The sequence below is a fragment of the Nuphar pumila genome, chromosome 4, assembly GCF_984573655.1.
Source record: "Nuphar pumila chromosome 4, dmNupPumi1.hap1.1, whole genome shotgun sequence".
In the NCBI taxonomy this organism is placed as follows: domain Eukaryota; kingdom Viridiplantae; phylum Streptophyta; class Magnoliopsida; order Nymphaeales; family Nymphaeaceae; genus Nuphar; species Nuphar pumila.
Window position 1 is genome coordinate 15,622,779 of NC_143252.1, and position 14,094 is coordinate 15,636,872.

General features: G+C 36.9%; 1 protein-coding gene across 1 annotated transcript; it reads right to left on the reverse strand.

Moving 5' to 3' along the window:
- Positions 1–2,020: 2,020 nt before the first annotated feature.
- LOC149839488 (putative pectinesterase 53) lies at positions 2,021–9,535 on the reverse strand. Its single transcript, XM_090004142.1, has 5 exons — positions 9,146–9,535; positions 4,742–4,931; positions 4,062–4,268; positions 2,947–3,182; positions 2,021–2,392 (listed from the first exon to the last, which is right to left on the reverse strand). Exons 1-5 carry the CDS (start codon positions 9,502–9,504, stop codon positions 2,239–2,241), a joined length of 1,146 nt encoding a protein of 381 aa, XP_089860268.1. The 5' UTR covers positions 9,505–9,535; the 3' UTR covers positions 2,021–2,238.
- Between the last annotated feature and the right edge of the window lie 4,559 nt (positions 9,536–14,094).

Genomic DNA, 14,094 nt, shown 5'->3' on the forward strand with positions numbered 1-14,094 from the left:
TTGTTCGGATAGTCCAAGGCCGCATCTAGTAAGTGACTCTTCCACAATCTATTTTATGCTAACAGTGTACACAATTAAACCTCCACACATAATAAATAAACAATGTTTAATACATCTGTATGTTTAGATTTAACATTTGGTGGCAAGGTCCATAAAACCAATGGCGCATACCATCATAAGGTATCATGGTACATGACCACAATATATTTTCAATGCATGTATATAGACACAAGGTACTTCTATTGTAATGTTGTACCACTTATGGTGGCACTCACTTGACCGACATGGACTGGAGCTCTAAAAGCAAAATCTAAGCTTTGGATCATGTTTAGCAAGTTGTATTTACTGTTTTCACGTGTTAAAGTTCACCCAGACATGATATTACTCATATCATTTTTAAACCGCCCTTATCTTCATGAATTAATTTTTTGAGAAAATTATTTTCATGAAACAGGAGGCATTGATTTTTTACAATCTAAAAAATGGCATCTTATGGTGTATTAAACATGACAAAATCTACCACCGAGGTGGTATCCCATGTGGTAAGTGGGCCCCTGTAAGGACGAGGATCGAATCCCTCTGCCACATGGGGCGGCTGTTGTTCTGGTAGGGGTCCGCCTAACCCCAGCTGGCCTTAAAAAAATGATAAAACCTTATAACATGGTAAAATAAACCATGTAAATACATCTGTATGGTTAGACCAAAGATTTGGTAGCTAGTTCCATCCAAACAAATGTATACCACTGTCTGACATCATTGTACAATATATATAAGTTTGCTACAATCATTTCTATGCACATACTACTTGGCAAATTTCATTTTATTTTATATTTTTTTGGCGATGCAAAAATCAATGGCTATAAAAACCCTATTTTTTCCAACTAAGAAAAACAATTTTTTGTCAAAAAAACATGATCCGCTAGTCGATTTCTACTAAATCAACCATGCTAAACACATCTACAATGCTAGATTGGGTTAGAACAACTTGTATCATGAGATTCCAACTAGATTGTTGGTATAATAATCTGTATTAAATAAATAAACTATATATATATATATATATATATATATATATATATATATATATATATATATAAAACACGAGAAAGTACTTACTTTGTACTTTAGTAACAATCAATCATTCCCAAGTGAATGAAAATGCTGTCGTATGACAACAAACTTTTGTCACAAATTCTTTGAATTTATGTTCATAAAAGCGTAAGAAGCAACCCTTTGGTAGATTGTCCTTATCAATAAGTAGGCAAGAGTGCTTTGACACAAGTCTAACTTGGCTGGTAAACTAGCCAAACAGAGGGTGTACACACTCGATCCGTTGTGGCAAGCTGAGTTAAGCTTGAGTTCATAGTGAGCATTAGTTAAACGAGCTGATTTCGATCTGGCATCTTTACAAAAAAATACAATTTTCAAAATTGAAAGTAATAGAATTTGGACTCATGTGCTGCACCAAACTTAAACCAGCTTATTTACAACATAAATAAATTAATTCCAAGGTTTAATAGGATTTGAACTCACAAGCTTATTGTTTGCAAACCAAATACTTCGACCACCTATGCTCTATGATAGAAGATATATGTAAAATATATTTATTGCTGGTTAATGAGTCCACACAAACTGGCTTGAGTCCCAACAACCATTATTCATGCTCAACATCAATCGATTGGTTAACCTTATTCTTTCTATTGGATGTCACAAATCTCATACTCAAGATTTATCTTAGTGATGCAAAAAACTTACGATAATTTAAAATTTTTATTTTTTGAGAAGTTCCTGGGAAATATCATCTTACATGAAATTTTAAAAGCATAAATACATTAAAAAGTTACAATTATTTTAACAAAACATTGTATATAGTTAATATTGCTAGATAAAAAATACAATATTTTCAGAATAGGGCAAAAGTTTGAAAATGTCATGTTTTTTCATAATTATAACAATTTCTGAAAGATATCGCGATGTGTGGAGGTATTTGTCGCAGTGCTTTTACTTGACAAGGCTGTAATTTTTCATAAGAAAATAACTCTCTCAAATAAACACACACATGTACAAGCTAGTACTGTTTTTCTGTCAATTCACACAAGAAATATTATATGACTCATTTTGCTTCACGAGCATGTGAAACCCAATCCCATGTCCAATAGATATTAAAAAATCAAGAGAAGGACCTAAACGAATTCCATGGAATATGGGAAGCAAGAGGAGCAAACTAGCTAGACAATATTAAGCTAGACTCAAGAGCCATTTGTCCCCATCAATATAGTAGGTGCCCAAGAATGGCGAGGCCTCTTTATCAGTAAGGATCCTAGCCCAGTGCACCCTCTCTGTCATATTTGCGCCTGGTCCTTTGCACTTGTACTCTCCATAGTACACACTCCTACAAAAGCAAAAATTAACCCACTCATCAATAATGATGCCCAGTTTTTTTTATGCAGTGTAGGCACATATAAAGCTTGAAAACGCTAGCAGATCCAACGAACATGAATGACATCATATTCTCATAATTTGGAGGGATGAACTCCAGCAAGTATTGTTTCTTTAAAGATAATGGCATAGTTTTTTCTTACCAATCAAGGGTGTTTTTGGACTTAACACAAAGGTGAAACTGCATTTTTTAAGCCAGCTTTTGGCATTCAAGAGGAGTCGGTAAAAAGAGCTGCCACGACTTGTTTTCCAAACTTTGACAAGATATCATTTTAACTTATTTTAAAATCCAAAGGAAATAAAATCAAGCTAAATAAGCCACGTATTTTCAAAATTTTCATAATTAACCAACGGCAAAAACCACATTTTTGGTTTTGTTTTATCTCTTAAATGTATATATGTAAATGTAAACTATATATATGCAAGAATTGGTGACATTCCAAATGGCCTATATAAGAGAGAGAGAGAGAGAGAGAGAGAGAGAGAGAGAGAGAGAAGTTGGCTTACGATTCTCGAGCAGGAATGCCCCAGTCGTTCCATCCCTCGGGTACGACAACCTTGTCCATGTAAGTGTAAGAGAAAACGACCCTTGAGTGGTCGCCCCATGCTCGTCCCAGGTATACAAACCCACTGCCCGTCACCTCACTGTTCAAGAAGGAGAAGCCACTCGCCAAGGACACATTTGTTCGCTTTTGAGCTGTGAGAGATGCCACATTTCTGGATATTGACTTCAAATAGCAGTTCTGTGGGGACACAAACATGCACAGAGAGAGAGAGAGAGAGAGAGAGAGAGAGAGAGAGAGAGAGAGAGAATAAGAAAACATCAGTAATTTAATTTGCATCACTTAATTGACCAAATAGCACAAAAGTAACTTTCAGCCTCAAATTTTAAAATTTACTGGTGCACCTGTGAAAGAGGGCAAAAGATCTAAAGATTGGGTTAATAATACAAAGCATTGATCTTGCGCCGCACTGACCTCTGTAGACAGACGCGTAGGTGGGGAGCACCACGGTAAGCATGGACCATCTCTCTCTCTCTCGATATGAAGGAGAACGAGGAGGAAGAGGACCTCCATACCCACCGTTTGTGTGTGTGTGTGTGAATGCTTGTCTGTTTTTTAAGGAAAATCATTCATTAAAGGATGTGCAGATTTAACAAATCATTCATTAAAGGAAAATCTTGTTTTTTAGAGAAATTCATTAAAGGAAAATCATGTCTTCCGTCTTGGTTTGCTAAGTTGAGTATGAATCATATCTTCCGTCTTAGTTTGCTAAGTTGAGTATGAAGTTTTAGTAGAGGCAGTAAATTTAGCAAATACAAAATTTTAGAAACGGTAAAAAAAAATCAAAATTACTGTAAGAAAATGCTACTTGAACAAGGGAGTTTATAAGATTACTCAACACCTGAGTGCTTCGAAAAGCGAGGTTGCCTGAATTTAGTGTACCGCAACAAAGTGAGCATGGAAAACTAGAAATATCAATATGTGAATTTATTATGGAAATTCATGAAGGTCTATTTCATTTTAAACAGTAGGAAACTTACCAAGAATTTATTTAGTATTTACCAAAAGGTAAAACAAACAAAAACACAAGAGTAGTTAGAAAGTGTAATGGTGACCCACCTCATATAAAGACCTTCCATAGCCAAAAATGAAGTCCACCGATCCTTGGATAAAACAATTCTTGAAGTAGTGCAATCCTTTGTGGTCATACAGCGTGTCTTGGGTGCCGTAGAAGCTACAATTGTAGAATGCTGCTTTGTTGCCGGAGATCCTTAGTGCCACTGCTTGTCCTCCTATTGCTCCAACCTCTGGGTATGGGGCGGTGTTCTGAAAAAAACAGGCCAACCAATTTTTTTTTTCTTGTTACTCTTTGGAATCGATGTTATAAGCAAACCATATCAATCATCATCAACTTCTTGCATGATTTCTTGTCCAAAAGCATAACTAACAAATGTGCATCTCAGTCTTATCATGAAGAGAAATTATAACTTCCAACCAATTATTTCATGACATGCTTAAAAAAATGATTTTTAACCTTTTAGACTCTCTTTCTCAAGTATGATATGGGCATCCAACAAGCAAAATTCTTAGTCCGGGATAAGATCAAAAGATGATGGTGACAGCAATAATTAATGGGGGGGGGGGGGGGACACGATTCAAAATGGCTAGTTAATTGGCATCACCCACCAATGTACAAGCACAATTCTTTATCACTCAAATAATTAAAAGTTAAGATGGTAACCATAAAGCATATTTAACTACTGAACAAATGTGAGATGGAAGGGGATGTGTATGCATACCTCAAGCCTTATGTTGGCGGCCACAAAATAATCAGCATTGATGGCGATGGTGGCACTGTGGAATGTTCCCATGGGTAGACCATCTGGACCTAGTGTGGCAGCCGTGTCGTTCCCTGTGATTAAGGGAGGGTTCTCTCTATCCCCCATGAATGTGATGAAGGGCAGTCCTTTCTTAATCACAATCTTCTCCCTATAATCACATTTCACAATTAATAAATTTTCATAGAAACGATGATGAGAATAACAACATCATGATCATCAAAACACACACACACATTATATGAGAAATTGGCTTCTCCTACCATCCACACAGTATGGGCAGCGCTGATTCCCAATATTTAAAAGTCTTGGTGTTGCAAATCAAAGCTCATAGACGTATCCAGCATGAGTTGTTAGAAATTGACTGGTGGATTGTGTTTTGTCAATTATGAAAAATTGATTTGGTGAGCTTTGAAATTTACGAAAATTTGGGGCTACTGATTTTTTGAAGCGTTATAAAAACCTGCTCGGATATTGTAATTGGATCATCCAAAAGCCAATTCTTACTAAAAAAACCATGTAGATCGTATCATATATGAAAGGTTAGATTCTCATAAAAAAGCACAAAAAATATTGAAAATTAAAAGAAAATTAAAACCGTCCACACCCTTCTACTGGGAGGAAGTAGAAACCACACACACAAAAAAAGAGAGTATATTATAAGGTCGGATGTGTGGTCGAACACGCGTCCAGCGTTGATTTAAGTGAATTAGTGGCAGTCTTTGACTGCTGCACTAGGCAGAAAAATGGCCTTTAGCAGCAGTCACGACCGCCACTGATCATGCACATCCAAGTACGGTCGGACAAATTACTGTTCAACGTTATTCTCATCTCTCTCTCAGCGCACTGCTGTGTGTAAAGGGCCTTTGGCGGCACTTTTGGATAGCCATGCTAAAGGTCTCAAAGTCTTTTTGACCTTTAGCGGTGCTTTAAAGCACCGCTAAAGGTCCTTTCTATAACGGACACACATTGAAAATCCATCACGCATATGCGACGGATGCTCAATGCACGTGCATTTTCGTCAAGTAGCTACCACTCTATATATATATAGGAACTGAAAATATGAAAACTAATGTGTGAACCACGATTTTCATGAATTTTTTGTTCTTTTCTCTTGAATCTAACCGTACGGATGTGATCTACATGCTTTGGTTTTATAAGAACCCGTTGCTAAAGGGAAAAAAACAAGCAAATAGAGAAATTTTGGCCCTTTTTTGCATTTTTTTCTGTCTGTCCATCGAGTCCAGTGATGGACAACTACAAGCATTTCGTCGGTATTTGCACACCTACCACTCTCTCTCTCTCTCTCTCTCTCTATATATATATATATATATATATATATATAATACGTTGGTTCGGCACTTTTAAAAATCATAGTTTTTGGTGTTTTTTCTCGCATCTAACACCATAGTTGTGATCTATAATTTTTGTTTAGTAGGAACAAGATTTTGAATCACCAGAATCTGACCTGTATACAGCTTTTTTCTGGTCATCTAAAATCAATGGCTACCAAGGTATCATTTTTTTTGGCTCATAAAAATATATTTTTTTGTCCAAAAAAACATGATTCAAGAGTCGATTCCCACTAAAGCATGCTAAACACATATAACGATTCAGATCTATCATAAGGCAGAACGAGATAAGGGAGCCTAATATGTTCAGCTCTCTCTCTCTCTCTCTCTCTCTCTCTCTCTCTCTCTCTCTCTCTCTCTCTCTATATATATATATATATATATATATATATATATATATATATATATATATATATATATATATATATATATATATATATATATATATATATATATATATATATTCTCCATCTTGTAATTAATTATGCCAGTGGATAGCATATGGTTATGCTACCAATCCAGCTATATTCACCAAATATTCCGTTACCCTAACCATCACCTTTGGTATATGTCACGGGGACACGCCTCCCCCATGACACGCACAAACACGCTGGGACACTGACACTGACACTGACACATACAGCTAATATATATTTTTAAAGAACTATGGCTAATATTTTAATATTATTTTTAATGATTTTAAGTATTATTTTAATAAAAAATTTAATATTAAAAGATAAAAAAATATCGGTTATCTTAAATACCAAGTTGATCAAGCTGACCGGGGTCCTTAATTAAGTTAGAATATGACCTGTTTCTATGAGCTTAGAACCAAACCCAGATGACAACTGGACATGAAAGGATGTTGTCACCCCCAAAATGAATGTAGATAGAACCTTGCTGAGGACAACTGGAAAAGAAAGAATTCTGACAACCCAAAATGACTGTAATCAAAATTTAATTTTGGTTATGAAAAAATAAAGAGACTATCTAAAATTTGTGAATGAGTTTGTGGTCTGAAGCAAAGTGCAATTTTTGGAATTTTGTGGGGGCATGCAAGGCCAATTTTATGATCTTCAGTAATCCTGTTTATATAGCTTTTTTGTAACCAAATTCATGATGACTGGAAATCCCAGAATTCTCGAACTGATCAATCCCACCCACTGGATCTTTAATTTATTTTGATGCGGACATAGGTCTGGTCAAATCCAGTTTTGGTTGCTAAGAGAGCTGTATGAGCCTCAAAACTTTTACAAAAAAATGGACTTGATTAAAGAAGCAAAGTAAAAAAGACACATGGAATCCCTCTAAAAGGAAGCAACAATGTATCCACAAGACAAACTTTGGTCTCTGTCATCCCCTCCTTTTGTGTACGCAATTACTCATTTTAATGAAAAGAAAAACAATGGAAAATAAAAGATAACCTGTATGAATTAAGAAAAGAGCGAGTTATAAAAAACAACTACAATAAAGAAAATTAAACATAGTGGAATGAAGGCCCATGTGGTAAGCGGGGTTCTGTGCCAAGCTGAAGGCCCAGGTTCGAATCCCTCTGACACATGGGCCTTGAGAGATATATGGTAGGGGGTCTGCCTAACCCCAGCTTGCCTTTAAAAAAAAAAATAGTGGAATGAAGGTAAATATTTTTTTTTGAGAGCTAAGCTATAAATATAAAAGTGACAAGAAAAGGTAAAAGGTGGACGTTTTCATTTAATGCACTCGGTGGACGTTTTGATTAAGAGCGTTGAAACTTGAAAAATAGCATCCGTATATATTCGAAAAATAAGTTCTGACAGCTGTCTGTTGCGACCTTTAGGGCACCTTTGCATGTCACGGATGAGGAAGCCGCAGCACTTCTTCCGTGGAAACAGAATCGGACCCCCTCAACTGGAACGCTTTCCACGGAAATGGGGATCCAACGTGCATTTTGACACGCCCGTCGATGTGAATCCACCATCTCGTCATTTTCGGCCCTGCGAAAATGCACTCGCATCCATGCATTTCCGTGGAAAAGGAGAGTTTTCCATGACAAGCAAACGCCCCCTTAGTATTTTGAGAACTACCCAAAATCTCCTCCAACTTTTCTCTTGTATTCATGTGTAATTTTGACCTTTGGAGTTTGCACACCTCTTGGCATAAAACACTAGATACATGATTTTGAGCTTGGTACTATTTCAAAGTATACATAACTATCATTTTTAAAATTAATTTGAAGAACCTCATGTGTCCTGTATAGCATGACCAGGTGCAACATCCGGTAAATACTGTAACATGATGTAAAATCATGTAAAACAGCTTTAATGCGTAGTTTTGTGTTTGTCTCATGATAAGTGAACAAAAATAAAAAAGCAGCCTCAGAATTGGGGGGGATGTATGATCATACTTTCATGTGAACAACATAATGAAAGAAAAAGTTATTTCTCTTGAACCATTTCTGCCTCAAAAACGGTGTGTTTGTTTTACAGTGAGAAATGGAGTCATTTTCATATCAGTGGCTCACTTTCTCTAAAAAATGAGTGAAACAAACGCTCCCTTATGGTTATGAAGATTCCCATCTATTATGAGGGAGGTGGAATTATTAAATAAAGATACCAGTTTGCTCCTAGTGGGTTTGGATATCCAGACAACATTAGGGATATGTATGATCTCAATACTAATAATATAATATAAATTTTTTTTTGTTGTACGAGTTTGCAGTTGATCCCATTTTGTGACTAAAAGCCTTAACTTTTTCTCATCCAAATGATGGATGCTATTCAACACGGGGTCTGTTTTTGTACGCTCTGTCAGTTGCAGGGCTCATTACACCACCACCTTGGATATTGAGCATTGTGTATCTTGCAGAGCTTCATTTCCCTATTATGGCTCTACTAAAAAAAGAACATTGTCTTTAGTCTTTTGTCTACGACCTATGTTGCTTAAGATAATGGAGTTATTGATAGAAGTAACAGGAAAATGGAAAGGAGAAAGAAGACACTCAGAAAGAAAAGAAGGTGGTGATTTTGAAACGCACCTATAAACGCCAGGACCAAGCTGTATGATGACCCTCCTTGTGTTGTTCTCTTGAATGCTCGCTATTGCCTCCCTCAGACTGGAGAAATTCCCACTACCATCTTGAGCCACTTTGATCCACACCTTTTTGGCCTCAGCCTTCATAAGTTTGGTGTCTATGCTCCTCCGGGTGCCGTTGGTTGGTTTGGTGATGGCTAATGAGTTGAAGAGAGCCTTTTGCTTGTATTCTTTTGCATTCCATGAGAGCCAGTCATGGAAGTCCCCTTTATTATATGAACTCTGGGAGAGGCAATCAAAAGGGAAGAATGCAAGGCAGAAAAGCAGTAGGAAGAAGAGATGGACATCATGGTTGGAAGCCATTGAAGTGTCAAGGAGAAAGAGTGCGAAAGGTGGTGAGGCCTATTTTTGGAGTGCACCTGCTTTAATACCCGTGGGGTTGTGAAAATGCCCCTGGTATCTCGTAAAATTTTTAGATTTATCATCCTTGTTATATGAAATTATTATATAATATTTTCATAATGCCTAATGATCCCACAGAATTTTGGAGGGTATTTGCACTTTGTACTTTTATTTTTTCAGCTGTTTTGTCAACATTGCTCAATTTTCTTTCTCGAATTTATTTCCATATTCGATCCAATATATTTGTAGTACAACCTATCAAAACAAGAAAAGTCATTTTCATGGGCTAAATGCCAAAAGTTCATTCAAACTCTTTCCAATTGGTTCGTGACATACAACACCAGTAAAAAAACGATTTTATCGACAATTAATATTTCAAAATCCATTTCCCACATAAATCATAAGTTTAATTTGCGAGTTTTCTTTGCTAATTAAAAATTAAAATGAATGACTAGGGTTCATGAATTTTGGTTCTATTAGCTAGCAGGGAAGATTACAGAACTAAACTAACTCATTGTTGTTTCTTTTTTTTTTTTTAAGGAAACTAGCTCGTTGTTGTTAGAAGTGCAGAATCCGATGGCCATTCTTGGTATGCAACATTTGAGCCGACAATCCCCACTGTTTCCATCCCTTAGCCGATGGTTGAACAGTGGCGCTCCATCTTTGGTTCACACCCAAGTGGCTGGCTCCCATTTCCTTTGAACAATGATCCAATCGGCGTCTAATGGCTCGGCTTCCCGGCTTGGCTAGGCTGAGCTTGGCGGTCGCATTCTTTAATCCTTATTCTCACCCGTGAATGACATTATTCCTTTTTGGTAAATATTATAACATATCGTATACTATTTAAAATTTTAAATAATTAATTATTTCCCTTCTTTAATCAAGAAAACATGCCGGTCTCCCATCGAATAGAAAATTCAAAGTGTCAAAGTAAAAAATGTTGGTAACAAGGGTAAAAGTAAAAGCTAGTGAAAAGGAAAGAGAATTGTAAGTGAAAATTTTGAAGTTTTTTTTTTCAATAGGCATATATCCATTTCAAACACTGATCTTCCCTCTCAAAAAAAAAAAGATAGTTAAAATGGGAACCGCCAAAATGTTATCACCGAGTTCTTTTCCTTTTAACTGCTAGGCTTTTCATTTTTCCTGTTAATTTCCTACTTTATGGAGCTAGATACAGAAAAAATGTGGTTGTTGTGTACTATATACTCCCTTGTTTCTCTATATTTTTTCATTTTTAGCAAATCTTTATCTGGCTCTAGTATATTGCATTAATTTGATTGACATTAAAGAAGGAGAGTAGGAAGTTGGTTCTCTTCCTTCATTGAATTGGTTGTCCATTAAAGAGTACTGCTTGCCATTCGATGAGAGTCTTCTTATGTATGGTTGGACACATTTATGCTTCCATTGCTGTCGCCTAATGCATACATGTGCTTAAGTTGCTCAACATGCATATTTAATTATTAATTTTTTTATAGAACAACTTGTAGATTTATTATGTGCATGATTGATACATGTCTCATTTTATAAGTGTATCCTGCTATCAATGAGTAAGGTGAGATGTAAATGTATTGGAGGTTAGAAGGGAAAGGTTGTTCAAGATTGGGAACCCGGTTTAAAAGCAAGTCAGCTCATCAAGCAAAAATGATTTTAGATGGTTCATATATACTTGTGTCAGCTTCCTCCACTCTCACTACCAAACGTTCACAATTACGTCACTCCCACACCAGCCAGTGGTTGTCAGTAAGTGCAGATATATGCTAGGGTTAGACATTCTTGAAAGCGAAGGCAAATGTGTTGTTCATCAAAGTGAGTCTCGGGCCTGTTGGTGCAAGTACTGGTCCTCCAGCTGGTAGACATGAATATGGTGTTGACCGTTAATAACTAGGCCTAGTTGAAATGATAAGCTAGGTCAAGTCTAGTGAAGCCAACGCAAGCTATGGTTTACAGTGCTTAGAAGTACAAATACATTGTGGGAAATTGAGTTAGCATGGCTTATGGTCATTATTGCATATGGTCATTATTGCATATGGTCATTATTGAATATGGTCAATATGAGAAGGTTAAAGTTCCATGATCCCTCGTTTTCGCCCAGCTGGTGCCATTGATATGACGTAGTGTTATTGTATATGGTCAAGGAGAAGGTTAAAGTGCCCAGCTGGTGTGGCTTGCTTGCTTTAAATGTGGACCATATAGCCCCACTATACTCTTAGCAGCAGCACTCTCTCTCTCTCTCTCTCTCTCTCTCTCTCTCTCTCTCTCTCTCTCTCTCTTCGTGGTGGCCTACTGCATCCCACCATTACCATTTTTTCTCAGTCATCTCTATCTTCATACCCCTTGAGATTTGATTGATGCAAGTTGTTTTGTTCAAATCCGATTCCATAGATATGATCTACATCATTCACTTAGTGAAGATCGACAACTAAATTGTCAAAATCAGACGTGTGTAGGATTAATTTTTGGGGATTAAAAAATCTAACGGTTGACAGAACACAAAAATTTTGTGATCTAAAAAAAATCATATTTTTTCATCAAAAAACATACGATCCAAGGGTTATTTCTTATTACATGCAGGACCATGATGCATCCGTCTATATGGTCAGATATGCTCAAAACAAATTTGCATCATAAGATTTAAAAGGGGTATGAAGATGGGGGATGACATAGTGTATGACTGGAAATGAACCCCCACTTTTCTCTCTCTCTCTCTCTCTCTCTCTCTCTCTCTCCGGGTAGGGAATTCAATGCCACTTTGATTCTGGTAAATTTGCCGAATGAGCTGAGCTAGGGCTCAGCTCAGCGCGTCAGGTTGTCACGAGCCAAGTTTTATGAGCTGATCTGAAGTTGGCTCATTTTATAAAAACATATTTTTAAGTATTTTTTAATATATATATATATATATATATATATATATATATTATATGTATTACAAGCCGAGCTGAGCCGAGATTGCCATGTTCATTCTATAACTTATTTACCTAAATAAGCTGACTGGTAACTCAACTCACTGAGACTAATTTCCGAGCCGAACAGAGAGCTGCTGGTCTTGTTTCCCTGCTCCACACTCTCACCGTCGTAGGCGAAATCTGTCAGGCTATAGAAAAATTGTGGTGTTGTGATAGTAAATTAGGTGAGAGAGAGAAAGAGAGAGGATTAAGGGCAAACAAACGGTGGGCGTGGCTCCAAATGGTAGCCGCATGTGGGGATCCAGAAGCGGTGGACTTGGACCCATTGATTATACACATCAGCCACATGATCTCAGAAGAGATTAATAATCGGTGGGTCTTGGACCCACTGGTTGTGTCAATGTATGTCAAACCACGTGATCTCAGAGGCCTGAACCCACTTTCATGGCAGAGAAAAAACCCGAGAAGTACGGTTGCGGACAGGCTGGACCCTGGTCTAAAATCATGATCCATTAAGCATGTGAAGGCCCCGTTGGGACTGGGAAGTAGGGGCATAGGCAGGTGAAATGGACCTACCCGTCTTGGATAAACCGTGCCGAGCGCTTTGGTTAGTGAACTTGTCATTGATACTCTCAACTAGCTGGCATGAGAAGTGTATTTGCAGACATTAGCTATATGAAATCCATTTGGCCTTGAGTAACCTTGGTGCCAAGAAGCTCAGTGGACTCAGGCTCAAACTTTCATGTTCCTAGCCAGGTAGGACAATTGGTACTCAAGGAACATTAGTACCAAGCACCTTTTATTAAAGGTACTCGGTTCAAGCAACTATGTCCAAAGCTACCCCCCTGGTGTGGGATTCAATTGGTTATATTAACTCAACTACTAGAGCCTTGGAGGAGGCTTGCAAGTAACAACTTATCCACCTAGTTCAAGTTCTGCCTGGAACTTATGCTGACATTCATAATCTTGCAACATATAAAGAATACTAAGCAAGCCTGCCATCAATAACTGAACTTGCCACGGTTGTTAGGGTTGTAATTTAGATCCTTAAGAAACGTTAGCAAGTTTATGATCTCTCTCTCTCTCTCTCTCTCTCTCTCTGCTTTCTTTTATTTGTTTTGGCTTTTGCTCTTGTTCAATTTTATTTGTTTTTGGCTTTTGATCTTGTTCAATTCATGGGTTTAACATTTTGTTGATCTTAGTGAGTGGTAATGTTGTATTTCTTATTCATGGGTTTAACATTTTGTTGATCTTAGTGAGTGGTAATGTTGTATTTCTTTGGGCTCTCTCCCTCTCCCCTTTTTTGGAGTGAGTGGAGAGGAGAGGCGGGAATTTAAAAAATGCACCTAGAATATTAGCCACAATAAAAAAAACAGTACACTAAAGTTTTCAAAAATATTAAAAAAAGCACATAAATTATGTAACATTAATCAAACCTACCTTTTTTGTCATTTTCAATTGGATTTTTTCTGAAAAAAAATCATTTTCACTTGGGTTATCACAGACACCCAAGTTGAATGTTGAGGATGAAATTACCATTTTAATGTCAAATTTCCTTTGTTATGTGTTTTTTTTAAACACTTTTTTTTTTTGAGAAATGGCAATTCCAGTACAAATTTGACAGTAACTATGATGGAAAAAATCCTAG

Coding starts and splice junctions, on each gene's coding strand:
- LOC149839488 (XM_090004142.1), bottom strand. CDS start 9,504: ATGGCTTCCAACCATGATGTCCATCTCTTCTTCCTACTGCTTTTCTGC. Junction 4,932..9,145: donor CTTGGTCCTGGCGTTTATAG/GTGCGTTTCAAA, acceptor ATGTGATTATAG/GGAGAAGATTGTGATTAAGA. Junction 4,269..4,741: donor CCGCCAACATAAGGCTTGAG/GTATGCATACAC, acceptor TGTTTTTTTCAG/AACACCGCCCCATACCCAGA.